The sequence below is a fragment of the Phacochoerus africanus genome, chromosome 2, assembly GCF_016906955.1.
Source record: "Phacochoerus africanus isolate WHEZ1 chromosome 2, ROS_Pafr_v1, whole genome shotgun sequence".
Taxonomy (NCBI): Eukaryota; Metazoa; Chordata; class Mammalia; order Artiodactyla; family Suidae; genus Phacochoerus; species Phacochoerus africanus.
Window position 1 is genome coordinate 255,839,887 of NC_062545.1, and position 26,314 is coordinate 255,866,200.

General features: G+C 41.7%; 1 protein-coding gene across 1 annotated transcript; it reads left to right on the top strand.

Moving 5' to 3' along the window:
- Positions 1-113: 113 nt before the first annotated feature.
- On the top strand, positions 114-25,679 carry SLC31A1 (solute carrier family 31 member 1). Its single transcript, XM_047768188.1, has 5 exons — positions 114-268; positions 20,230-20,387; positions 21,014-21,086; positions 21,378-21,546; positions 22,516-25,679. Exons 2-5 carry the CDS (start codon positions 20,262-20,264, stop codon positions 22,715-22,717), a joined length of 570 nt encoding a protein of 189 aa, XP_047624144.1. The 5' UTR covers positions 114-268; positions 20,230-20,261; the 3' UTR covers positions 22,718-25,679.
- The last annotated feature ends 635 nt before the right edge of the window (positions 25,680-26,314 follow it).

A 26,314-nucleotide genomic window follows, 5' to 3' on the forward strand; every position in this document is an offset into this window, starting at 1 on the left:
CGGGCGTGGGAGGCACGCCGCGTGACGTAAAGCTTCTCGCTCACTCAGAGGCGGCTTGATCCGCAGACGCTCCGAAATCCCGTGCGGCAATTGGCCAGCGAGACAAGAGGCGGGGTAGGGGCGGGATAAGGGCGGGAATCGGCACTTAAGTGGAGGTCTTGTACACGTCGAGCCGTCAGAAGTGCAGGGGTCTTCTGAAGAGTCGTGACAGAGCAGCGGATCGAGGCTCTGAGAGGGAAGCGTCGGTGGCGGCACTCGATCTGGGGAGGTAAGGCCTTTTTCGCCCTTCTTGCAACCTTTGGCAGCACGAGCACACAGTCCTTCCCCCTCTAGGGCAAGGACCTTCGCGCCACTCTGCTCAGCTCCGCGAAAGGGCCTGGGGACTGGATCTGGAGACCAGAGCTTTCGGCCAGGCCCGTAAGAGTGACTTAGCTGGAGTGACCTTGGGGCAGGGTGTTCTGTGACTCAGTTTCCCCGTCTGTAAAATGGGGGACCTGATTGCCCCTACCGCTCAGTACCCTGTGGCTGACCTCGCTGTTTATTCAACGGACTGTTTATCCAGCGCTTCCATGTGTTGGCTGGATTGGTCATCAAATTCAACCGCAGTCTCATAATCCCAGAATTTATAGGTAAGATAAGGGAAGAACTAAGCCCTTGGCTGACTAGTGGACTATTCCGAGGTCACACAGAGTAAAGGGCAGGCTGGAGCTAGATGCTTGGTGTATAGACCTTATCAGGCCTGAAGCACTGGGTTCGCGTTCGGAGTGGTTATTGCTACACTGTGGCATGCTTTTGGAGAGAAGTCCTCTCCCTAGAGTAGACCTAGCAGGAGAGCTAGAACACAATGGAGATGGGTGATGGAAAGGAGGAAACTTCAAAATCTGAAGATCCTCAGCCGCAACCTTGGTCTGGGTTTTGCTTAGTTTTCTTGCCACAGACTTAACATCGGTTCCCTGCCTCCAGTTTCCACCCTCTCTGTATATCATAACCATTTCTTATATATGTTAACCTAGTGTAATTCTTGGAACAATCTCCAGGTAGGCCTGGCTTAGCTAAGGTGTGGATAAGCAGATAATAACCCTTTGTAGGACCCGTTGATCTCAGGGCTTCTCTCAATGAGAGTAGTATAAGTGTGCCTTACCCGAATGTTTTAGTAATCTGTTGCATGAAATAGAAGTGAAGTGACTTCCCCTCCCAAGAGACTTCATAACCTCTTGGCACTTTCCTGGTTCTACTTTTGTTGTAGTTTTGTGTGCTTCTACTAAATTGTAAGCTCAAGGATGGTTAGTTTATTCATCTTGGTGACTCCTGTGTCACAGAGCACTGCCTTATTGCCCATAATGGGTTCTCAGTAATTCTTTTTTGGTCTTTTCTAGGGCATATGGAGATTTTCAGGCTAGGGGTCTAATCAGAGCTGTAGCTGCCGGCCTATGCCAGAGCCACAGCAACACTGGATCCGAACCATGTCTGCAACCTCCACCACAGCTCAGAGCAACACCAGCTCCTTAACCCACTGAGTGAGGCCAGGGATCAAACCCTCAACCTCATGGTTCCTAGTCCGATTCGTTAACCACTGAGCCACGATGGGAACTCCCAAGGGTTCTCATTCTTTGTTAGCATCCATGAGGACATGGGTTCGGTCCCTGGCCTTGCTCAGTGGGTTAAGGATCTGGCATTGCCGTGAGCTGTGGTATAGGTATCAGCTCAGATCCCAAGTTGCTGTGGCTCTGGTGTAGGCTACACCGATTGCACCCCTAGCCAGGGAACCTCCATATGCGGCGGGTGCAGCCCTAAAAGACACACACACACACACACACACACACACACACACAAATGCTGTACTAGATGTGAACTGTCTGGGTTGCTTAGTCTCTTATTAACTGAAGACTTTACTATTGAAAGGTGTGGGGGGAATAGTGTAGCTAGAAATAGTATACGTAGGTTTTACTTTTGTTCAAGTATCCTTCTGTTAACCTGAGGGCTAGGGTTGTTTTCTACTTCCTGTGTTTATTTTACAAGATGGTTAAAGCAGTGAGGGCTGACAGTGCTAAAGCAATGATGCAATTGGAGTCTAAGCACTGGAACTGGAACCCTTTGTAGTAGCTCTGTTCAGAATGTGAGCTTGGCTACCTCAGAGAAAGGAAAAAATGAGCTACATTGCTGCAGCAGCAACATAGTTCATTCTTAGCCCTCTCCACAGTACTGGTCATTGTCACTCCAGCACTGAAACATCTGAATTGTACTTTTTAACAACGCTAAAGCCAGTAATCATTGAGGGCTTATTTTCTGTCCTTGAGTTGAGGGGTGTTTTTAATCCAGAGAGTTAGATAGGCAGGAGTCCTAAAATCTGGATCAACCTTTTTGGTGTTAGAAACACTGCCTGCCCAGATCGCCTTTTGGGAACACAGTTAATGGTTCTAATTGGCAGTATGAAGAAGGGGAAGGTAGTTATGAGGCAGATTGAGGGCAATTTAAGTCCCATAAGTAGAAATTAATGATTTGGAAGATTTAGATAATGGACTTGGGATTCCAAGTGGAAATGATTGGATTCTAAAGGAAGTTGATCCACTGTACCGTTTGGAGGAGAGTGGGTTAGATACTTTGGACTTGGAATTAAGGGATTCCAGGTGGAAGTGATTGGATTCCAAAGGAAGTTGATCCACCCTAGTTTGGAGGAGAGTGTGATTTAGATAATGGACTTTGAACTGGGATTCCAAGGAGAAGTGATTGCATTCCAAAGGAAGTTGATCCAGCCCACACACACACACACACACAAAAACAATCTTTTTGACCTTTTTTGGCGGCACCCATGGCATATGGAAGTTCCCAGGCCAGGGTTCCAGTTGAGCTGAGGCTGCAACCTGCGCCACAGGAGGAACATTCTTTTAACATGAACCTTTTCTTAGAGCTTCAGTTTAAGTGATCTTCTAACTATAGTGTGAGGGCATCTGTGCGACTTATCTACCTAAGCTTTCAACTACATTTTCATAGACAACTTCATGAGAGTGCGTGTAGCTCAGTGGTTAAATTCTTAAGCTCTGGAGCAAAGTTGCCTTGCCGTTTGAGTTGCACAGGCCTTCGGTATGTTCAGTCTCTTTTGTAAAGTAGGGACAATATAATAGTATCTACTTCCTGGGATTCTTGTGAAGGTTATATGAATGAGTTAATTCACTACTTAGAACAGTGCCTGGCTGGTACTCAGTTAATATTAACTGCTTTCCTCTTATTGTATTTCATTGTATTATGTTACTTTATTGAGTTATATATTTACTATAATAAACGCGATTGGCGTAAATTGGTTTGTAAATAAACACCCCATAACCTTGATAAGCACAAATTCACTGAGAGGGAGAACAGAATTTTGCTCCCATGAGCAACACTGGAGACCATCCTAGCTAATATCACTTGAATTGCTTTAGAGTTCTGTGCAATAGTTTGCAAGGACTAGGGCCATGTTTGCCAAATACTCTGAAGGCCACCCTGACAAGTTTGTACTTAACCCAGTAGGAAATGGAATTTTTTTAATTCTAAATGCCATGATTGACACAAAAGCAAATGGTTTAGGATGTGGAGTTGGTGTGAGAATCAAGTGAGATAAGTGTGGTAAACATTACTTAGGGCACTAGTATTCATCTATTAAAATCTCATTCCAGTTTTTCTTTGGATTATAAAATTTTTGAATTGAGAAATTAATATTCCAGACCGTGTGAATCAAATTCAATGACTTCTCAAAAGGTAGCATTTATACCATATGTGCAAGTCTTTGATCCTTAAGTCTGTTCTCTCCTTGCTCCAATTTGCCTCTGCTGTTGATTCTTCTCCTCGCCTTCCAAGTTGCAAAAGAGAAAAAGATGACATTGCTCTCACAAGATGACTTCAACTACTGGAAGATATCAGATATGTCAGTGGCCAGGCAGCACCCAGATAACTCTGCCATTTAAAGTTGTCCAGCCAGGCACTATGGGGAAAAAGGCAGGGAGGAGGAAGGGCAGGTTGGTGCCTGAACTTACACAGGCAGCTTTAAGCATAATAGACCCATTAAAAAAAATCAAAAAGTTTTCTGTAGTTTGTGACTAAGTATGAGAAGTCAGCAAGAGTCTGATTCTTAATACATTAAAATGAGCAGTTATGCCAAAAGACATCTTTAGAGTTAGGCACTGGGACGGAAATGCTTTTGAAGTTCCATGGCTTTGAGTAAGTAATATCATTTCATGATTTGGGCAACATCCCCAAGCAGAGGAGGGGCCCATCCTCAGGAATGCAAAGCCCTGCAGAGAAGGAAAGGGTTGAGAAGGGTCCACCCTACCTCTCTTCCTTTGCACAAAGGCCTGAGGCTTTTGTATACAACCTGCTTTTGTAGGCTGAGGACATTATGCAATACAGCATAATGAGATGGAAACCTGCATTACAAAAGTAAATAGGAATGATTTGGGGTGGGGGTGGGGAGAATGAAGAGAGTAAAACTGTAGCAACCAGTGAAATGTTAGTGGACCTTTTTCTAGCCAGTTGGGAGTCTTTTTCCCAAAATAGGTAGATGTGTTAATAGATATTGAGTGAAGTTTAGAGCACCTAGAACGTAGTCATTCAACTTATGAAAGGCAGAAGAATGCTATGCACCATTCCACTCGTATATGTTCCCACTCAACCCTGTGCATAATCTATCTCTCTGTACATCTCATACTACATTATTTGTATGTATCTCTTCTCCATCAGACCAGCCTTGTGAAAATGGTTTCATCATAGTACCATCACTCACTTAACACAAGTAAATTTGAATAAGTTGAATAAATGGAGTGAATGAAGAGGCCAAAATCCTTGGGTCAAGACATAGCAGGTTTTCTGATTCCTAGCCCCGCACATTTCCACCACGCCACGTAGCCTCTATTTGAGGTTTTGAGCTTTTCATTTACATTCTCTCAATGCATTTTTATTAAATCATCCTTTGTTAAAGGGAGGGCGGAGTGCAAAAGGAACAGGTGAAATGTTGTCTAGTTTCTGCCTCACACCAAGTACAATTCCTCAGCCAAACCAACAATGTTGTTAATCTAGGCGATTGAAATCCTGTATAACTAAATTTAGCAAGATTTGTCCGCCTTTGGTTTTGACAAGACATTTAAAGCAATGCTTTGCCAATGTATATGTAACTTAACTAGCTAGTGTTCTTTAAATGAAATGGTAAGAGTAGTTGGATCCTGTGTTCCTGTGGCTGTGGTGTAGCTCCAATTCCACCCCTAGCCTGGGAACTTCCATATGCTGTGTGTGTGGCCCCAAAAGCCCCCCCACAAAAAATCAAACTATAAGAAACCATAATGGACATGAAAGTGAGCCCTGTGTGCATCTTGGTCCACTCCTTTCAGGTATTAATTTTGTCCTAATAAGAGAGCAATCTATCATTGACAATAGTTCATATATCCTGTACCTTAGAATTAGAAAATTATTCACTGACAGGGAGAGCAGAAATTGTTGCGCATATGATACTGGAGAATAGCCTAGTTAATGTGTTAACAGTTAAACTGGTTGTGAGTTTGATCCTCAGGACCCTGTGAGATTGGCAGAGTAGGTATTTTTATATCCATTTTGCAATAAAGGAACTAGTACTTGTTGAGTTCAGGATTGATTTGCTTATTGTCACATAGATAATATAGGTCAAGTTTAGGTCTGTAGCGCCACCACCTCTGATACCTAGTCCATGGCTGTTTCCACTCTTGGCACACTGCTTATAAAACACTCTGAAATATGCATAAAATCTTAGTTAAGCCTAATGGTGAGTACAGTGGAAGTTGTCAAGCCTACAAAAGGATCCAGTAAAAGGAGTATGAAAGGGGGCATCTTGTGATTGCTTTATTCCAGGATGTGGCTTAGCCAACAACAAAAGGTATCAGAAGTGGAGTATAGTATAGTAGCTGGGAGATCCACTCCCCACTGGACTTAGGCCCTTCTATCATTGCATAACTAGTTTGTTTGTTTGACATATCAAATTTGAGTTGTCCTATTCGGTCCAGGCAAACAAAAAGCTTTTCTAAAGGCCTTTGTGAAGAATGCAGTTGTACACTTGATCTTCTCTGTACAGAAAGGTGAGAGTGGGCAAGAGAAACAGGAGCTTCTATATATTTGCCACTAAAACAGGATATATAAAGCTCGGAAACTCCTCCTGAAATGTCTTCTATCTGGAAAAATGGGAGGTCTGGGGAAAGTGGTTAGCCTAGTGTTACAGAAGCCTTATCCAAGAAGCAGATGTTAGGGGTTCAGCTGACTAAGGAGCATGTTCTAGTAGCTAGTTGAAGAACATGGGCCTCGGTTTCCCCATCTGAAAAATCAGAGTTGGACTTGATGACTTAATTTTTCAATAGGAAGTATATTCAGTTGGTTCACAATTTAAAAGACACACAAGGATATTTAGTGGGAGATGTTCCTTCCAGTTAAACCCACATTCTGACCAGTTCTCCTGCTAGAGATCAGTGTTACTGCTTTCTTACCCTCTCACCCCTGAGAGCTAGTATCGGTGTTTACAGACGTGTGTATTTTTATCCCTTTTAATAAAGCTTTTTATGTTATCAGTGCTCTATCAACAAACATTTAGGTTAGTTTTTTAAGTATTTTGCTGTTATGGGCAGCCCTGTGATGGATAATTTGGTTCCTATAACATTTCATTATGTGTCATACACATGATATCCCGTCCATTTAGAAATGGATTTTCTGGCTGGAACAGAAGGCCAAGTAAAGTGTCTTGAAGAGGAGTGTGTATCTGTATGTTTAAGTAACAAGAGTTGTGCATCAGACTTATACGCTAGGTCTAATAGTCAAAGGAATTTTAATTGTAAATGAAGAGTAAAAGAGATGACAGGGTATCATTTTCTTGAAAATGATTTTTATTCAGAGAATCCTTAAATAAGGGCCAAGTATAGACAGTCTCACCAAAATGATGAACTACAAATTTGACTAAAGTCAACATATGTCACAATCTTTCAGGTTTTTCTAGTGCTGTTCAGTGGGATATTACTCGGGAGCTAATCTATAAGGTGAGTTTTATAAACTCAGGACAAAAGGGATGGTCTCCCAGCCACTTTTACTACCAGTATTTACCACATAGCTGGTTTGGGTTTGTTTGTTTGTTTTTACAGTCCATGTAGGGAAAAGAAACAGAGCCTACCTAATGTCTGTCTGTGTGTTTTTTACTGGCTTCTCAGGTTTTTTGAAGATGGCGGGATGAGTGATAACTTTGTGAAATGGGTGATGCCACAACAATCTCTTACCATTTTTGAGGAGATGGGAACCATAAAGCAGACCAGAATTAAATCATCCCCTCATACTTTCATGACCAAACCTACTAAACTTCCTTCCCTCCCTTTCTCACCTCCATCCTTCTGACTTTATGTGTGTTAAGCCATTTGTGAAATCTGCTCTAAATAGCAGGTTTCCGCTAGAGCCTCCATCCTCTTCATCTCTAAATTTCCTATAGCCCCTGGGACAGAGTACTTAAATTTGTTGAATTGAGTCTGGATAGGTGCCAGAGCCATCTAACCCAGCCTTTTACTTTGCTATCCTCTCAAGGTGATAATACCTCTTTCCTTTCACCTGCACAGAAGTGATAGATCTTCCAGCCCACCCCTTAACATGATTCAAGAAGGAACAGAAGGCCAAGTAAAATATCTTGAAGAGGAGTGTGTATCTGTGTATATTTAAGTAATATACACACACATACATTCTTTTACCTCCTATTGCCATTGTGTTAAAAAAAAAAACAAAAAAAAAAACCTTGCAGCTGCCTTTTGGTGTGATGGCTTAAGGATCCAGCATTGTCACTGCAGCAGTCTGAGTCCTGGCTATGGCAGTGGTTCAGTCCTTGGGATTTCTATATGCTGTGAGTGCAGCCAAAAAAAAAAAAAAAATTGGAATGTTAATTTATTAAACTACACACTAGTGGTTCGGACTTAGACATCAGTAGGAATAACTTAGGAATATTCGAATCAAACATGTATCTTTTTATTCCTCCAAGTCTCATTTTATGAGTATGAAATCATAAAAATCAAAGTGAATAATTGGATGAACACAAACTCTGGCCTATAAATGAAGTTGTACATTTAGAAGAGACAATTTGACTAGTGCAGATTTATGATTTTGGAGATCGAGTTTAATCACCAATGACCAATGACTGAATCAATCATACCCATGTGCTGAAGCCTCCATAAAAACCTAAAAGGAAAGGGTTTCTAGAGCTTCCAGGTAAGGGATGCAGACACTTCCACAAGCTACTGTGTCTATCTGACTTACAAAGATCATCATTAGCTGTTGATTCATCCCCTTTAATGTGCTTTGTAATAAATCTGTTATCTAATGAGTAAACAGATTTCCTTTGTTCTGTGAGCCTCTCTAGCAAATTCACAGAACCCAAGGAGAGGGGATTGTGGGGACCTCTGATTCCTTTAGCAAGTGGGTCACAAGCCCAAGCTTACATTGGCATCTGAAATGGAGGGCAGTCCTGTAGGGCTGAGCTCTTAATCTGGAATCTAATGCTAGAATTGAGTTGAATTTTAAGATACCCAGCCTGTGTTGCTTGGGAAACCACAGGTAAAAAGGCAATTTACAAAAAATCATTTCAAAGGATATAGATGCAGATTGGATTCAAATGGAAGACATCACTGACCACCTGATTCAACATAGGTAAAGGACATCCCACCCTGGGAAGTGGCTAGAATTCACTAGCACACCCTGAAAACTCCCTAAATGAGAACAGCAAAGGTTAGAAAAAGAAAGGTCAGCCATGGAGTAATGGATGAAGCACAAAACAAGATTTGGGGGATTATACCTATGCCGAGTTTAGACTGGACAATAGATTAGGAAGTGATAGTAATGAGTATTTACCAATGGTTTACTGTGTTGAGGGGCTGTGCTCAGTTTGTGTTTAAGGCACAGGAGGTAGGTTCTTCAGTCATCCATTTCTTAGAGGAAACTACTTGCCCTCCTAACCACTATGCTATCACCTAAGTGAACTAACACTCTTAAAAAACAATCATGAGGTAGGCTACTCTTATCCTGATTTTAGGGCTGAGGCCCAGAGATATTAAGTAGTTCTTGGCCCAAGGAGCCACAACCAGTAGGTACAGTTTTACCAGTTATAGCTTCCTTGTGTACTTGGAGAGCTGCCATAAAAAAGAAAGGGAAATATCTTTTCAGCTCACAGCTTCCTCATGTTGTTTTTGTTTGTTTTTGGTGGCCTATTCAGGATCTCAAACTTAACTCAGAAATGTAGGAATTGATGGTTCCAGGGCGCTGGAGTGCTCAGCTAGGAGCAAATCTTAATTTCATTAATCATGTTGGGAACTATACCCAATATTTTCTTCACACAGGATTTTTTGTTTTTAGTGAGTGAAACATTACAGCATTTCCTCTTTGAAGTCTCTTTCTGGTAGTTCAATTCCTGTATTTCATAACTAAATAAAACTAGAAGACCCATAACTTCCCCTTCATCTTGAACTCAGATTCTATTCACCCAGTGGAGGAGGGGGGAAACCTCTCAAATCTCAAAAGTTGAGCTATTTGGTATTAAATTTAATGTTAGCCCAGAAAATTTTTGATTATTAAAATATAAATTGGTGAGGCTGGGCTTGCTTTGTGCCCTTTTGGCATATTAAAATAAACAAATGCTTTTAGTTCCCAGTTGAATCTTAAATGTATAGTACTTAGATTTTGTATATCTCCATAATTCAGAACTTTGGTTCTCAAATTTTAGAGCAATAAGAATTACCTATATATTTTTACAAATCTATATTCCGAAGCCCCATTCTGTAAAAGGAGACTCAGTACTCTGGAGAGGGGTCCGTAATTTTAATTTTTAGCCAAACATGTCAAATTATTCTGATCCTAGGACCACACTTGAGTTAGGAGATAATTAACATTTATTATCTACTGTGTTATTAATGTGCCAGTCCCACTTTCATACTGTAGTTTTACATTTGATGGTTAAAATACTGTGATATTTTATTATCCCAGGTTTAGGTGTATATATTATCCCCACAAAATTTTAGTTACTTTTTCTGAGCTCCAAAATTTTTAGTAACTTGTTCTGAACATTGCTTTGTGGCAATGTGACTCCAGTAACAAGGAGGGCACTTGCTCTTTTTATTTCTGCTTCAGCGAGTTATCCTCAGAAGGGATGATTAAGAATGGTGAATTGGGGGGAGTTCCCATCGTGGCGCAGTGGCAGTGGTTAACGAATCCGACTAGGAACCATGAGGTTGCGGGTTCGGTCCCTGCCCTTGCTCAGTGGGTTAAGGATCCGGCATTGCCGTGAGCTGTGGTGTAGGTTGCAGACGCGGCTCGGATCCCGCGTTGCTGTGGCTCTGGCGTACAGCCTGGGAACCTCCATATGCTGCAGGAGCGGCCCTAGAAATGGCAAAAAGACAAAAAAGAGAGAGAAAGATTGGTGAGTTGGAATATATTAGAAATTGATATGACAGTCTATTCTGAAATGTGTTTTATAAGTTAAAGCCACTGAAATATTGGACGGTCTAAAGCATATCTAATAGTGTTCCTAGAAAAGACAGGTATGCATTTGTTTTTCATTGAAACAATATTGTACACACCTAAACTTTTCTAGTTGAAATAGGCCCTAAAGATCATACAGTGACCCTGAGAGAACAATACAGGTGTCATCTCTGTTCCAAGTTTCTGAGATGCTGAAACTCAAGAGATCAAAAGTGGTTCTCAAAAAACATAGGGTGGGGAGTTCCCGTCATGGCGCAGCGGTTAAACGAATCTGACTAGGAACCATAAGGTTGCGGGTTCGGTCCCTGCCCTTGCTCAGTGGGTTAACGATCCGGCGTTGCCGTGACCTGTGGTGTAGGTTGTAGACGCGGCTCGGATCCGGCGTTGCTGTGGCTCTGGCGTAGGCCGGCGGCTACAGCTCCGATTGGACCCCTAGCCTGGGAACCTCCATATGCCACTGGAGCGGCCCAAGAAATAGCAAAAAAAAAAAAAAAAGTGATTTTGGAGGCAAACTGCAATGGATGGGTAAGAGGGCCCTACTGTATAGCACAGGGAACTGTGTGTGATTGGGTCACTTTGCTGTACAACAGAAATAGAAGAAACATTGTAAATCAGCTATACTTCAATAAAAAAAAGTGGAAAAAAATAAAGCCAAAAAACACAGCTAATTAAAAAAAAAAAAAAATAGGGTGATTCTGCCCCCCAGGGGACATCTGCCAAAGTCTTGAGGACATTTTGGATTTTCATAATTGAGAAAGTGCTGCTGTCCTTTAGTGAGTAAAGGCTAGGGACACTGTTAGACATCCAACAATGCACAGGACAGCTCATACTACAAAAATTACTCAGCCCCAAATGTTAATAAAGCCAAGACTGAGAAACTAGGTGTTTTATCGCAAAGAACACGGAGCTGGATGAACCAGAGTCAAGATTTTGTACTCAGTCTAGGGTGTTTCCCACTGCCTCTAGAAAAGGGCATTAAAAACTGGAGTCACAGAAATTCAGGATTTATTGCTAATGTTTTGTGGAGGTAGGAGTGAAAAGTGGGTTTGTTGCTATCACTATTGAAGGTTTCCATGTATAGTACAGATCATATAATCTAAAAACTTGCGGTGTGTCTTAGTCTCCTGTCCATATCCTGCAGGGAGCTTAGTCTACCTTCATCATATTTTTAAATTTATTAACTACCTAATTTACCTAAATGCTATTGAAATCTGGACACAGCCTCTTTAGCGGCCTCTATGCTTAGTACGTACCTACTGCCAACCTAAAAGACCTTTGGGATTTTTCCAGAGTACTCGGGAAGAAATTAAAATTAGCAGGGCCAGGATTTGAACCTTAGATATCTGACTCCAAATTCGTGCTCTTAAAAGTATTCTGTATGCTTAACTCTCCCTACAAAGGGTGACATGTATCTTGAGAAGCTCTTACAATCTAGGATAGTCTTTGTAGAGGACTGTTTTTTCAGTTTTGCCCCTCTGACCATTTTATAACCCAGAAAGTAGTTTTTTTTCTGATCCTTCTAAAGTTTTAACAGATGTCGTTCTGGATTATTGCAAATCCAGAGTCTAGGATTATGGCCCATGGCTCTCTTTAAGTTTTTTTTTTTTTTTTTTTTCTCCAGTTTGTGAATGCCTCATAGAAAAACTTGAGCAGGAAATACTAGGGAAGAACAAATAAAGGACAGTTACTCTACACAGCAAGGTATTCTATTAAAACGTAAATCTGGTCACATCACTCCCTTAAATAGCTCCCATTTGCCCTTGGGATAAAATTTAGTCTCCCTTAAATGGTTTATTTTTATTTCTTAAAAAAGTTTTGACTGGGCCCACAGCGTTCAGAAGCTCCTGGGTCAGAGAGTAACCAGAACTCATCAGTAACCTGAGCTACAGCAGTGACAACTCCCAAGTCCTTAACCACTAGGCCACCAGGGAACTTCCCTCCTTTAAGGCCTTAAGTGTAACCCTTCTGCCTCTGTCTTCTACCTCATTGGCATCTCTTCCTCTCACTCAAGGTGTTCTTTTCACGCTGACCTTGAATGACCTTTTCTTGCCTCAGAGATGCTATTCTCTACTCTTTACTCAACTCCAGTAATTTATCAGTCTGTTTAAATGTTACCTCCTTAGAGAGGGCTTCTCTCCTCTCTACTACCTCCTACCCCTCTCCATCTAAATTATTTTATTCACTGTTATTCTGCCACAATACCATGTTTACTTCATATTATCACAATTTATAATCGTATATACTTGTGTTATTTACATTTTTAATGAGGGTATCCTCCTCTAGAGTAAGTTCCACAGAGGCAAGAATCTTGTGTTTTACATTGTTAGTGGATATGAAACCCACAGCGGTTTTGTAAGAATTGAGTGTTTTTGGAAGGAATGAATGTTTTTTTTGTCCAGTGTTCTTCCAGATGGAGTAAGAAGGTAGAAATCTGTTGCTTGCCCTCTGGGAACTTGCTGTGTATATATATTTTTTATCTTGTGTTTTAAGAACTGTAAGTCAAATTTTCCATAAGAGAAGATTGCTAAGAAAATTCATAAGAGATTTCTTCTGTCATGAACTCAAGGAAAACCTCATAGAAGAGGTGGCATTTTAACTAAGCCTTAAAAGATAAACCATTGTAAGCTCATAACAGCAAGGGCCATATTTTAACTTTATCCTACTTCTGACACATTTTAAGTGCATGGTAAATGTTGAACAAGTGAGAGGATTTGCACATATTCAGAAAAAGGGGAGTGGGCAGATTATAGAGAATGACACAGCCAAAAAAGGCAGACAAGTGTCAAAGGGACTAGTCAGAAAAAGTGAGTAGTGGGGAAAAAAATTTTTTAGTGGAATATTTGAGTGTGAAGAGAATTAGATTGAGAGAAGGCCAGGAAGGTAAAACCATAAATTACTGAGGAGCTCGATGAAATGGCTTCTAATCCAATTCTTATAACCCACAAATTGAGATGGGGCACTAGGTATCAGTTTCAGGTTGAAGATGAAATGAACTTTTGGAGAAATATACCACTGTCATTGTCAGCAAAGATACAGAAAAGTGCAGGGGTGTATTACAGGAACAGTAGAAACTTGGCCTTTTGGACTTGTTTGGCTGGAACACAGTGTGCCTGTAGGCAGAAAGGTAAGTTGAGGCCTTTATTTTAGAGAGACGTGTGATCTTAGAACAAGGAGGTTAATAGACAGTGGAAAGGTTGGTAGGATGAGCAGAATCTTGGGCAGATGAGCAGACCTGTGCCTTAGATTGGTTTGTCATTGATAATAGATAAACAGAGGGCAGGAGTAAAAGCCCGTGTTTATAATAGAGCTGCTGATCTTAAAAACCAGAGGCAGGCTGGGTAAATCTTCTAATGTACTAGGGATAGGAAAAGTGACAAAATGTGACATTTTTGGATATGCTGGGTAAAAAGTAAGGCAGTTTTAACAGAATCATCCCTGTGTCAGGAGTGAGGAAACATAGATTTATGCCAAGGAACCTCCATAGCTTTCTAGAATAATACTGAATAGGTTGTTTCATACCTTGTATCAACTATTTTGCTTCTTGCTATAGAGCTACGGAATAATTTCTAAGCATATCGGCCGGGTCTTATTACATACTATTTCAGAAGCACTGAGGTGGTGGAGAGGAAAAAAAGTTTTCCCCGTATCAACAGATTTTTTTAATTAATGAATTTTATTACATTTATAGGTGTACAACACTCATCACAACCAAATTTTTATCTAAGTTGACAGGAGAGAAAATCAGTTTATTTCAGCAAACACTTGCAATTTGCTACTGTGGGCAGGATATTCGAGAATGCAGGCGATTCATAAATAAGACAGGGTCCGGATAGAATTTATGATCTAGTAGGAAGGGTAGGGATAGAGAAACATTCTGTTCTGGAAAACTGAACTGAAAAGTAGATTAGTAGTTTAGGTCTGAGCGGAACATTATCAATCATATCATGTAGTGTTATACACACAGTTAAGGAAAATGAAAATCAAAATATCAAATTACTTGCCCAATATAGATAGTATTTATCACCCGCATATCTTTCAAACTTAGTTCTCTTTCCTTTTGTGTGTGTGTGTGTGTGTGTGTGTGTGTGTGTGTGTGTGTGTGTCTGTGTGTCTGTGTCTTCTTGAGCTGTTCCCGTGACATATGGAGGTTCCCAGGCTAGGGGCCGAATCGGAGCTGTAGCCACCGGCCTACGCCAGAGCCACAGCAACGTGGGATCCGAGCCGCCTCTACAACCTACACCACAGCTCACAGCAACGGCAACGCCGGATCCTTAATCCACTGAGCAAGGCCAGGGATCAAACCACTGCACTGTGATGGGAACTCCCCTTTCCTTTTATATTTTGTTGCTTATAGAGTAATAGCGTGGTCCATTCATGTTTGCCCAGAAGGCATAGGCCATCTAGAGATTGGACAATGAGCATTTAAAAAATGTCTTTGGCATGCTTTCCTTAAGTGATAGACCTCCATTATCACATAGCTGTATAATTCCCCGTGTAATCACTTGCTCCAGGATCCATCTTGCCCAACTAGATTTCTCATCTCCTTTGTTCAGCCCAAGCAGCTTAATGAGGAGGAGTGGAGATACGGGAAGATAAAATTCATGGTAGAATAGGGTGACCTTGAATCAGTATCTGGAAGCAAACTCTTCTGATTAGAATCAAACCACAGGTCTGCTTTTTCTTTTCCGTGGAAAGTTAGAATGAGATTCTCAGGGCAGCCCCTTAGCTGTTGTCCTTTATACTAAAATAGATATACTCCCACTAATTCATAGCTGCTCTTTTATTCTAAGAACATGTCAGTCCATGCAAGATTTCTTGTTTGCCTACTGTTGTCCTTTATACTAAAATAGATATACTCCCACTAATTCATAGCTGCTCTTTTATTCTAAGAACATGTCAGTCCATGCAGGATTTCTTGTTTGCCTAGATCATTGACCACTCATAAAGGAAGGTCCTTTCAGTATGCCTGTTTGAAGTAGGTCTCCCGTTTGTCTCTGGCAGTTGGTTACTAGTTTTGATGCAGCCCATTAGTCTGATGTACGAGTAATACAGCTACATAGACGCTGTTTATTACTTGAATATGTAGACTGCACATAGTTTAGTTTCTCTCCATGTAAAGTACAAGGAAAATGGCAACTGATTTATCATCTTTGCTTCCGTTAGCTCTCTTGCCTGATAGGTCATTTGTTCTTTTGTTCCCTTTACCATTATTAGAACTGCTCAAGGGCAGGCATTGTGGCCAGGCTTAGATCCCACAGTCACTTAGGCCTAAAGTGGCTGCTTATGTCAAAAAGCTGTATTTGGTTCTCTTCTTCCAGGGTCTCCTGTGCCGTCTGCTTACAGCAGAGTGCTTCTTTTTTTTTTTTTGGTATGGTGAAGAAAAAATATCTGTAAAACACCAAATTTCTCATCTCAACCCAACCATTGACACGAAGAGAAGGGTGTGAATTTGTGGGTGGTATGATCCGTTGGAGTTTTTATTATCAACAAAAGCCAAATTTTAGAAGGAAACGCCTTAGCTCTAGTGAGGAATTTTTAAAAGAGTAAAAATCTTTCTTTTTAAAAAGCTTTTTAATTTTTTGGTGGAGTGATGTTGCCAAAACTCCGCTTCTGTCCACCGGTGTCAAATAAAAAGTTTTGGGCAAAGGAGAAAAAAATAGTTTTATCGCTTTGTCAGGCAAAGGAGGCCACATCAGGCTAATGCCCTAAAGATTGTGTCCTCCACTGGGAGAGAATAGGAAGTGGTTTTATAGTTTGGGAGGTTGGATCAGGGTAGATGCAAGCTTTGATTCTTCAAGTGGTATTTAGGGACTCCGGGACTGGTTCTGGTGGCGCTCCTTCTTTGTGGAATTTACAAATGCTTCATAACATCTTTCTTTTGTTAGGGATTTAGCAGAACTCAAAGATCTTGAGGAACCAGGGCCCTTCTGCAAGGCTGCACTATTAATGTTTCTTGACTGCTCCTCCCTGGTCTCTGTATCCCCTCCCTTCCCTGATTAGCAACTATTTGAACCTACCCTTTGGAACTCAGGGAAGGTCTTGTCTTGGAGGCTGAATGAAGCCTATTTCCTACAGACAGAGGAAGGTTTGTGTGCCCGGGAGCCCCACAGGGTCCTGCATGGTTTCAGGGGGTAGTGCTAGTGGTGGGGTTTTGGCAGTTAATTCCCCTGAGTTGTGACTGTAGCAAGAGCCCTCAACTCCCATCACCTGTCACATTTAATCTGGGGGGAACTGTGTATGTGAGAGTTTAAGGTGTTTTTGCATTTCTTTTTTTTCTTACTGACTTATTTTCTACCTCTACTGCCTCATTTTACTTAACTGTTTTTAGCACATTGAAAAGACAGAACTTTGGGCATCATAAGTTTTTGCCAGTTCTGGGTGTAAACTTGTGATTTTACTCAAGCCTAATACCCATTGTAAATGAAATTGGTGTAAGTAAGCATCCTTAAGACTACTGCACCTCAAGGAGGACACAGGCCAAGGAAAAGCACTTAAAATATCCAAAGCGGTTATGTTTAATTATGACCACATTTCTGGCAGTCAATTGGAGTAAGAATGTGAGGCAAGTTCACCTATAGGGTCAGAGCTGTTTCTCAGAAGGATCTGATGACCCTATACAGATCACCAAAAGGCGGGATTAGTCCAGTTGAACTTGTTACTTGATCACATGAACAAGAGTCCATACATACCAGTCTCTATTTATGGTAGCATATTGTCTTTGACCTTGAATTTCCCCTATCTTCTTGCCAAAAGCCTGTGTCACCAATAGTAGATGGTAGACAGAAAGCAGAAGAGTAAATTAAGATTTCCCTTTGTTTAATGTTTCTACAAATCTAAAAAGGAACATGAGCCTAATCATTTAAGAATGTTCCCTTATCATAGAAGTCAGGAAAGATTGGAGGCAGTCTCCAAAAAAATTATCTGAGGCTTCAGATTACATCTGTCTAAGCTGGAAGAAAGGACCACGTGGCAGATGTGTGACCTCTTCTGTGGGGTCTAATCTCCATGGTCCTTGTGGATTGTTTCTCATTCATCATTGTGCAATACCAGGAAAATAAAAGAGAATTTCAAGTTGAGACTAAACCGCTTAGAAGTAAGGTCAGTGTTAAGACTCAGAATGGGCATCAGAATTTAGCCTTCTCATTCCAGACTTCTGTCCCTGCATTGACTATTTTGCTAGAGATGCTAGATTTGACAAAGAATCTGGCCTGTTGGTTCAGCTTTATAATACATGTGTTGGGGGTGGTATGGCAGGAGTAGAGGAAACTTCTTTAGATTCAATCCTCAGTAGGTTGAGAAAGAATTAGTATTTTTATATTGCATAGAAAGAAAAGTATTTTTATAAATTCTGCACACAGAAAGAAATGTAAAGCTATGACATTCAGTTAGAATGTGCCATTTCATTTTCCATATCTAATAGTATTCCAGGTAATAAGGTTGGCATGTAGCCAACCTCAAGTACCTAATGAGGATAATTGTCCCCTAGAAACTGAGTGGTGTAAAAGCCTTCATGAGAAACTTCTCAGCTATTTTATATAAAGTTTCACAGAAGCTCATACTTGATTTTTTTTTTCTATAGCCATTTCCTAGACAATTTCTATTTCCTTAAATATCCTTTCCTTAAAGAAGGAGCTATTACAAACTAGCCACATCAGTATGGATAGTCACTTTGGGATCTCAGGAGACAGGATAGGCAGAAAGGGGTTTGAAAGTAGTCTTGGCTAGAATTACTCTGCAGGAGAGAAGCTGACAGTGTTTTGTGATGAAGTGAAAGAATAAGAAGAATGAACAGGAGTTCCTGTCGTGGCGCAGTGGTTAACGAATCCAACTAGGAACCATGAGGTTGCGGGTTCGGTCCCTGCCCTTGCTCAGTGGGTTAACGATCTGGCGTTGCCGTGAGCTGTGGTGTAGGTTGCAGACTCGGCTCGGATCCCGCGTTGCTGTGGCTCTGACATAGGCCGGTGGCTCCAGCTCCGATTCGACCCCTAGCCTGGGAACCTCCATATGCCGCGGGAGCAGCCCAAGAAATAGCAAAAAGACAAAAAAAAAAAAAAGAATGAACAGTGGAGGCTTTCAACAAGACAATTAGCCTGGAATTAAGATGTGAAGATATGTTGTTCTAAAACCAGAAATCAGTAAACAAAAATTTTGCTAAGGTCCTACCTATGACTCTTAAGGAACTGATTCTATAAAAGTACAGTAAGGCTACTCTGTGGACCTTGAACCTAGTTCTTAGAAAGAAGCCATGGGTTATGCAGCAGAAATGATCAACAACCTTATAAATCAACTATACTTCAATAAAACCATTAAACCATTGTAACCACTGTCTTCAGATTACAAATTGAGACAGCAAATAGCATTGCTGTGTTGTTAGGCTTAGATTTATTCTTTTTTTTTTTTTTTGTCTTTTTGCTATTTCTTGGGCCGCTCCTGCGGCATATGGAGGTTCCCAGGCTAGGGATCGAATCGGAGCTGTAGCCGCCGGCCTACGCCAGAGCCACAGCAACACGGGATCTGAGCCACGTCTGCAACCACCACAGGTCACGGCAACGCCGGATCATTAACCCACTGAGCAAGGGCAGGGACCGAACCCGCAACCTCATGGTTCCTAGTCGGATTCGTTAACCACTGCGCCACGACGGGAACTCCCTTAGATTTATTCTTACGTCACCCATTTTTAATCTGGAAGAAGCTGAATTTGGATCTTAGATTAAAGTCATTGAAGGAGATAGACGAACCAAAGAACGTTGATTATGCTTTAATAGTAAATTTCTGTTTCTCTTTCTGATATCACTTGAATTTCACATTCCCATGGGATTTTTTTTGCTGCTTGCATTATGTCTCAGATGGACATTTGCAATAAGTGGTAGTGAAGCTACTGGACTGAAATACGCAGGTGTCTAGGCTTAATTTAATATAGAACATCCAATTTATACCTTGTTTTCTGTGTTCTTAGCTCTAATGTCCTGCTGGGATTGATACTTCTATCTAAATTCTGAGCACACTGCTCGCCTAGGGCAGCAGTAGACCTTTACCTCGAATTTAAATTAGCTGAAGGCTGTCCTATATGTGAAAATGTATTCTTAATATCCTTATTGAACACAGACCATCCAATTAGAATGAATTATCTTGAAATACTTCCTTTTATCTACTGACATTTATGATTAGAAAAGCGGTTAAAATTTTATTAATGGCATCAATTTGTCCCTTATTACAGTTTCCTGCAACCCAACCAGAAGCTACTTTTCCTTAATCTCATTTAGATTTGAACACATATCTAGTAAAGGATAAGAATAAGAATTAGAATCAGACTAGGAACTATGAGGTTGCAGGTTCGATCCCTGGCCTCACTCAGCGGGATAAGGATCTGGCGTTGCTGTGAGGGGTGGTGTAGGTCGCAGACATGGCTCAGATCCCCCGAGTTGCTGTAGCTGTGGTGTAGGCCGGCGGCTGCAGCTCTGGTTAGACCCCTAGCCTGGGAACCTCCATATGCTGCATGTGCAGCCCTAAAAAGAAAAAAAAAAAAAAGACTGGATAATATGACTAAGAGAACACAAAGAATTACGTCAATGAGACCTAAATAAGGAATCCTCGGCATTACCAGAATGTGGAAAAATGTGTAAACTCCACAAGTCATAAAGTCCAAGCCATTCAATTTTTCATGTTTTCAGAAAAGATTCAGATATGAAACATAATCTAGACTTTGTATTTTTAATTATTACATAGAATTTTTTTTCTCAAAAGAATCTTCTGCTGACTCAACTTTTCCTGGAAAAATGGACCATTCCGCCCACATGGGGATGAGCACCCACATGGGGATGAGCGATATGAACCACAGTACTACCATGTCACCTTCTCATCATCACCCAACCTCTTCAGGCTCCCATGAGTCCATGATGATGGTAAGTGCCACAGGACAGGCAGCCTGGGCCCTTCCCCACCTACTTGGGTAACACAAAGAATTGAATTGAACTCTAAGGTTATTCCCTTTAAAGATGAGGAAAAACCAAGGCAGATCTAGAGAAGTCAAGTGATTTCCCCAAGATTTTATGGCGGTCAATATCAAACCACACCAGAACCAAGATTTCTGTGGGGTGTTTTTGTTCTTTGGTTTTTTTTGTTTGTTTGTTTTGTTTTTTGCATATCCCTTTCAAAATTGACCTGGAAGTTGTGGAGCAGTGGGTTAAGGATCCTGCTGTGTCACAGGTCTTAACTGCAACATGGGTTTGATCCCAGGTCTGGGAACTTCAGATGCCATGGATGTAGCCCCCACCCCCAAAAATGGCCCTTTTCTGGATAAAGCTCTACTCTTTATACTTTGCGTAGAAAAAAGAAGTTTACAGTGGGGGCCAAGAATACTTGTGGAAAAGTGCCTGTGATGGTGCTGCTGAGGGAGGAAGCCGCCCATTTCAGTGACTGTGTCTTAACCAGATCTGCTGCTTTTTTAACTGTTCTAGGATTCTTGATCAGAAATGCTCATTTAGAATGTTCAGTTGTTTCTAATTGACGTGTTTTGGTTTCCTGGCAGCCTATGACCTTCTACTTTGGCTTTAAGAAGGTGGAAGTATTGTTTGCTGGTTTGGTGATTAATACAGCTGGAGGTGAGTAAGCCATCAGGTAGGCGAATTTAATGACATCAAGCCACCGGAGGAAATGATTGTTGTTCAGATGTGTTTTCTTTGTATCTTAACTGGAAAATCTATATTCTTCAGTGGAGGCAGCCGTTTTCACTAACACCATCTTAGCTCTTCTCTTACATCTGTGCAAGAGGTAACAATATATTCAGAAATTGAGAGTAGCAGGTTTTTTCTATGTTTTTTTAGCCTGGAGAACACACAAGGTAATGGTTCTGCACATTTGACGTGACTCCCATCTTTTCCTTCCCTCTTTAGAAATGGCTGGAGCTTTTGTGGCGGTGTTTTTACTGGCCATGTTCTATGAAGGACTCAAGATAGCCCGAGAGAGCCTCCTGCGCAAATCACAAGTCAGCATTCGGTACAATTCCATGCCTGTCCCTGGACCAAATGGAACTATCCTTATGGAGACACACAAAACAGTTGGGTAAGAAGATTAAACCGATTCAGATGGACGGTTCTGGAGACTGATTAAGTAGTAAAGCTGCTATGTTATTAGCAACAGTCCTCTTCTTAGAGTTAGTGATTCTGTACATGACCTTGATCAAAATTGTCTTCGGAGGCGTGGGGCTGTCTGGTCATTAGCAGGCCATTTATTCCGAATTTGATCAGTCACTTTAGAAGAAGGTAAGGGGTCCATACTTATAGACAACATATTTGCCAAAATAATAATAAACAAATTGGGAGACTCAGGTCAGAGTATATATAAAATGGCAGAATCCAGTTAATGCCTTTCTATAAAAAGTTGTACCTACCCGACGCTAGTCTTTCTGTTAAGACCGTCTGTGTTCCACTTAGATGACTATGGGGAAAAACCCACAGATTGGCAAGTGCTTTTTGAGATTCAGTTATAATGGAAATGTAGGTTTTAAAGCTAAACTGGAATTTCAGGAATCCTGTACCAATGTCCCGCTCTTAAGTAAGCAGAATATTTATTCCCATTGTACTGGTTGAACTAGTGACTGACAGGAGGGATAAATAGCCAGGTCTCCTTATCTCTAAGTAAGAACTTTCTACTATACCACCCAGCCTTCAGATCATTCTATTGCTAATTCTTTAGAAGGTGGAAGGCCTGAAAATGCTCAGGCAAGTAAGTATGGGAGGGTTTGGGGCTTCCCTTCGAGGATCCAAGGTGGAGGTAAGTCAGATGTTTACTCCTCCTCCTCTTGCCTCCTCCTGCTGCCACAGAACCATATCTGGCCAAGGCTTGTACGCCTCACAGCCCTATCATGTTTTGTTTCCAAGGACCAATAAGCCACCTCCATAGACAGCAGTGCCTGTGAGTTGCTAGGGTGGCTGGGAGGGCAGTCAGTACCGCAACCGTCCTCCTGATCTGCATGCAGAGCTGCCAGAGCCCTCCTGGGGCCCCTGACTTGTGTCTTTGTTTTCTCTCCAGGCAGCAGATGCTGAGTTTTCCTCACCTCCTGCAGACAGTGCTGCATATCATCCAGGTGGTCATCAGCTACTTCCTCATGCTCATCTTCATGACCTACAACGGGTACCTGTGCATCGCGGTAGCCGCAGGGGCCGGCACAGGGTACTTTCTCTTCAGCTGGAAGAAGGCAGTGGTCGTGGACATCACAGAGCATTGCCATTAACCTCAGACTCCATGGTGTGGCCTTATCACTGCTGTGGGAAACAGTTCCAGACTGGAAGACAAGATTCCTCCACCAGTCTTCGCCTCCTTGTCTCCTTACACTACACCACACTACACCACACACATACACACACCCCTGCTCGACAGAGGGGTAGCTCTGAGCTAAAATGGTTTCCTAATGAGCTGAGTTTCCCATTTCTCTTCAGGTGAAGCCACCCATGAGATGTCCTCTGCTCCCCCATCATCTTAGATCCAAATTACATGTTCTTATCTAACCCAGGTAGCTTTTTATTTGATGGCTTGGTCACCTGCTTCCTTTTTTAATCTGTGTTCTTTTTTTTTTGACAGACAACATGTGAATTGGGGTTTTTCCCGGGTCAGTGATAGAAAGAGATGAACTTTAGCCAGGATTGATGGCAGGTGAGGAAAATTCTTGCCCAGCTAAACCCAGAACCCAGATTTCACATTAAGAGATAGATATGTTCCAGGTCTTTGGACTCAATGACTGGGAGATTGTGCCTTTCCCTAGGTGTGACATGTTGCACTGAACTGAAATCTTTGTAGCAGGCAGAGAGGTGGTTTGAGGCTCTATACATACAGAACCTGAGCTTGCAAGAGTGTGAATTCTTGGGTGGCTGACACATCAGCTTGTGTTCCTACATTCTGATTAGACAGAATTAACTATTTGTCATTTTTTAAAAATGACAATCTAATCAATCAGTAATGATTTGGTACCTTCTTTTGTCACAGCTGGATGAAACAAGCATTTAAACATTTTCTCCCATTATTTTTTTCATGTGTATGCCGCTAAACCAGTGGTTTTCAAACTTTAGCATGCATCAAAATCTCCAAGCCTGGAGAGCTTGTTAAAACCCTGGTTGACGGGCCTCAACCCAGAGCCCCCAAGTTGGCATTAACAAGTTCCCAGGTGATGCTCCTGCTGATGGTCAGAGGACCATTCTTTGAGAATCTCTGCTTTAAATAAACTAAGGGAGTATCATGTGGTGGCTAAGCTATCTGGTACTGGGCCTGGAACTCGACTTGCTATCAGTAGATGGTGTATCTGGGCTTAACTCATAGAATAAATGCTGCTGAATACTCAATCATTCCACAAACATTTATTCAGCCCCATTGGGTTTATATGTGCCCAGGCACACAAAGGGCTGTGGCCAAAGTAATTTTATTAGCATATGTGAAATCTTTTTAAAGAACTGTAATTTCGTGGGAATAGCTTGAGGGTTGAGAAAGACCTTTGATCTGCAGTGTAAATCCACCAGGAATAGGTTAGAAGGGCAAAGCCCAGCCCTGTCTTGGGAGAGGCTTAGGGTATGGTGGACTGATGGCCAGATTTTCCTTGGCCCCAACATCCAGGCCCTCACCAGGCAGATGCTCATTTTCTGCATGACTGTCTTTGTTTTGGGGGCTTAATTAGGTCACAAGTGGCCAAAAATACTTTCCTCCATGAAGAATCACATTGGATTTTTATTCTGTTCAGTTGTTAGTCTACACTGCAGTCTCATTCCTAGGCCAACCTACCTCTGTAAAGTGACTTTTCTTGTGCTAGTTTATTAAATCTTGCCCTCCTTGGTGCTAGACTCCAATTGTGCCTCGGGGCAGGAGAAACAAAACAGAGGTATCTCGTTAGGCCTCTGTTGTGGTTTTGAAGTTTGTACTCTTTCTGTTGGTGCCAGTTAAATATTGGAGGGCAGGAAATGTGTACTTCCCTGGCTTTGAACCAAGAGAGGGTTGTAAGATTACTAGATCGAGGTTAAAATCAATCAACATAAGAATCTAGAGTTTTATGCTTTCCTCTCATTCCATCCCTTGCAGTGCTGCTCTTCAGCATAAGCACAGTGAACGCAGGTACTGACAGAATCCAACCTTAAGGTACAAAGAGCCTGTTAGTTCTCACCAAGGAATAATAAAACCCCGAGAAATAAGAAAACAATGTTCAGTAGTGACCCTGGTACTCTCCAGAAATCTTGACATGCTCTGCTACAAAATACTTTCAGGAACAGTAAGAAAAATCAAGGCCAGTTAAGACAATGCTGTGAATTTCGTACTCTGAGAAACAGCAGTTTGGGGATAGGTCTCCAGGTACTCAAGTTAGTCTCATGAAAAACCTGAACTCCAGCGATCTTAGGCTAGGTTGCCAAAGGAAGAAACTAATGAAGGGAAAACTAGACTAAAGCTTATATTCCTTTTTTTTTTTTCCCCTGAGCTCTTGGATTGTGATAATCTTGTTTACTTTCATTTCTGCATCCCTTTTTGGTAGAATTTAGTGCCTGACTTCTTCCTTTTGGATCCAGATTTCTCTTCATTTTCACATCTGCTAGGAGCTTGTATCCCCATGTCTTTGCACCTTATTCTGCTCTTTCAGTTTCTTATCCCATATATCTAGTTGATTAAATCTCCCTAGCCTTCGTGATACAGTGAGCAATGCTATAGATAGTGGATTTGGATAGAAATACCAACCAGAAGTGGTAAAACTGATGGAGACCTTAAGCACACTTCAAAGGGGCAGTTAGTTTTCCTGCTGTAATTTCTGTGAAGCTGGGAAAGGGCTACCTGGTACTATCCATCAAGTTATAGAATCTTAGGTGCCATATCCAACCTATGTTGGAGGGACACTCAGCTCCACATTGCCCACAAACAGAATCCTCCTGGTTTCTTTACTTTCAGCCCATGGGTTCTAGCCACAGGGCTTCATATAGAAACTGGAAGGGGGGGTGGCTGGGAGTATATCTTCATGTCATTTAGTGTTAATCCTGCCTCTCCGGCTTCTTTCAAAAGACACATCTAAAGATACAAAAGTCTGCATTTGATAATGCCTTAATCACTGGGTCTCCAATTAATGTTGACTGTTTCAGATTGTAAGCTCCTGGAGAGCAGTATTGGTGTAGTAGGAATGTTTTAACCCGTGTCATGTGCAAAAGAACAAGTAAAATATTTTGATTTTGTGATTCTTTGTGTGTCTTTCTACCCAGAGTGCTAACAGAATAAGTGGTCTCTTCATTGCCCACATAGCGTCTGGCCATCACCATCAGTTTTTAAGACTGGGGGGGTTCCCATTGGGCTCAGTGGGTTAAGGATCCGGCATTGCCATGAGCTGTGGTGTAGGTCACAGTCACATGGCTGTGGCTGTGGCTTAGGCCAGCTCCGATTCGACCCCTAGCCTAGGAACTTCCATACACTGCAGGTATGGCCCTAAAAACCAAAAAGGGCAGTCTTTGAGGTGGTGTGATCCCATGTTTCCATCCTGCTCTCCTACCCTGCTTAAAATGACGAGCCTTGTACATGCCAGAAAATCTACATGACCTTTTGCAAGGAGACAGGGTTTCATGAAGCTGTACTGCAGTAATACTAAGACTTCCTGAATTTATTTGTAGTTTCATAGTCCCAACCTTGTGTTTATGCTCTGGGGCAAAAGGCCCTCTAGGAAATCCCAAGCCTGGAGTCAAGCATTGGCCCTGCCTGTCCCCTTCATGCCAGAATAGCGGTGTTTTGGCCCCTAGATGGGCATCTTGCCATTCAGCACCACTCCTAGACATAGTGCAGTAGCATGATGAGCATGGTTTGCTCCACTTAGAAGTGGGAC

Coding starts and splice junctions, on each gene's coding strand:
- SLC31A1 (XM_047768188.1), top strand. CDS start 20,262: ATGGACCATTCCGCCCACATGGGGATGAGCACCCACATGGGGATGAGC. Junction 20,388..21,013: donor CCCATGAGTCCATGATGATG/GTAAGTGCCACA, acceptor GTTTCCTGGCAG/CCTATGACCTTCTACTTTGG. Junction 21,087..21,377: donor GGTGATTAATACAGCTGGAG/GTGAGTAAGCCA, acceptor TTCCCTCTTTAG/AAATGGCTGGAGCTTTTGTG.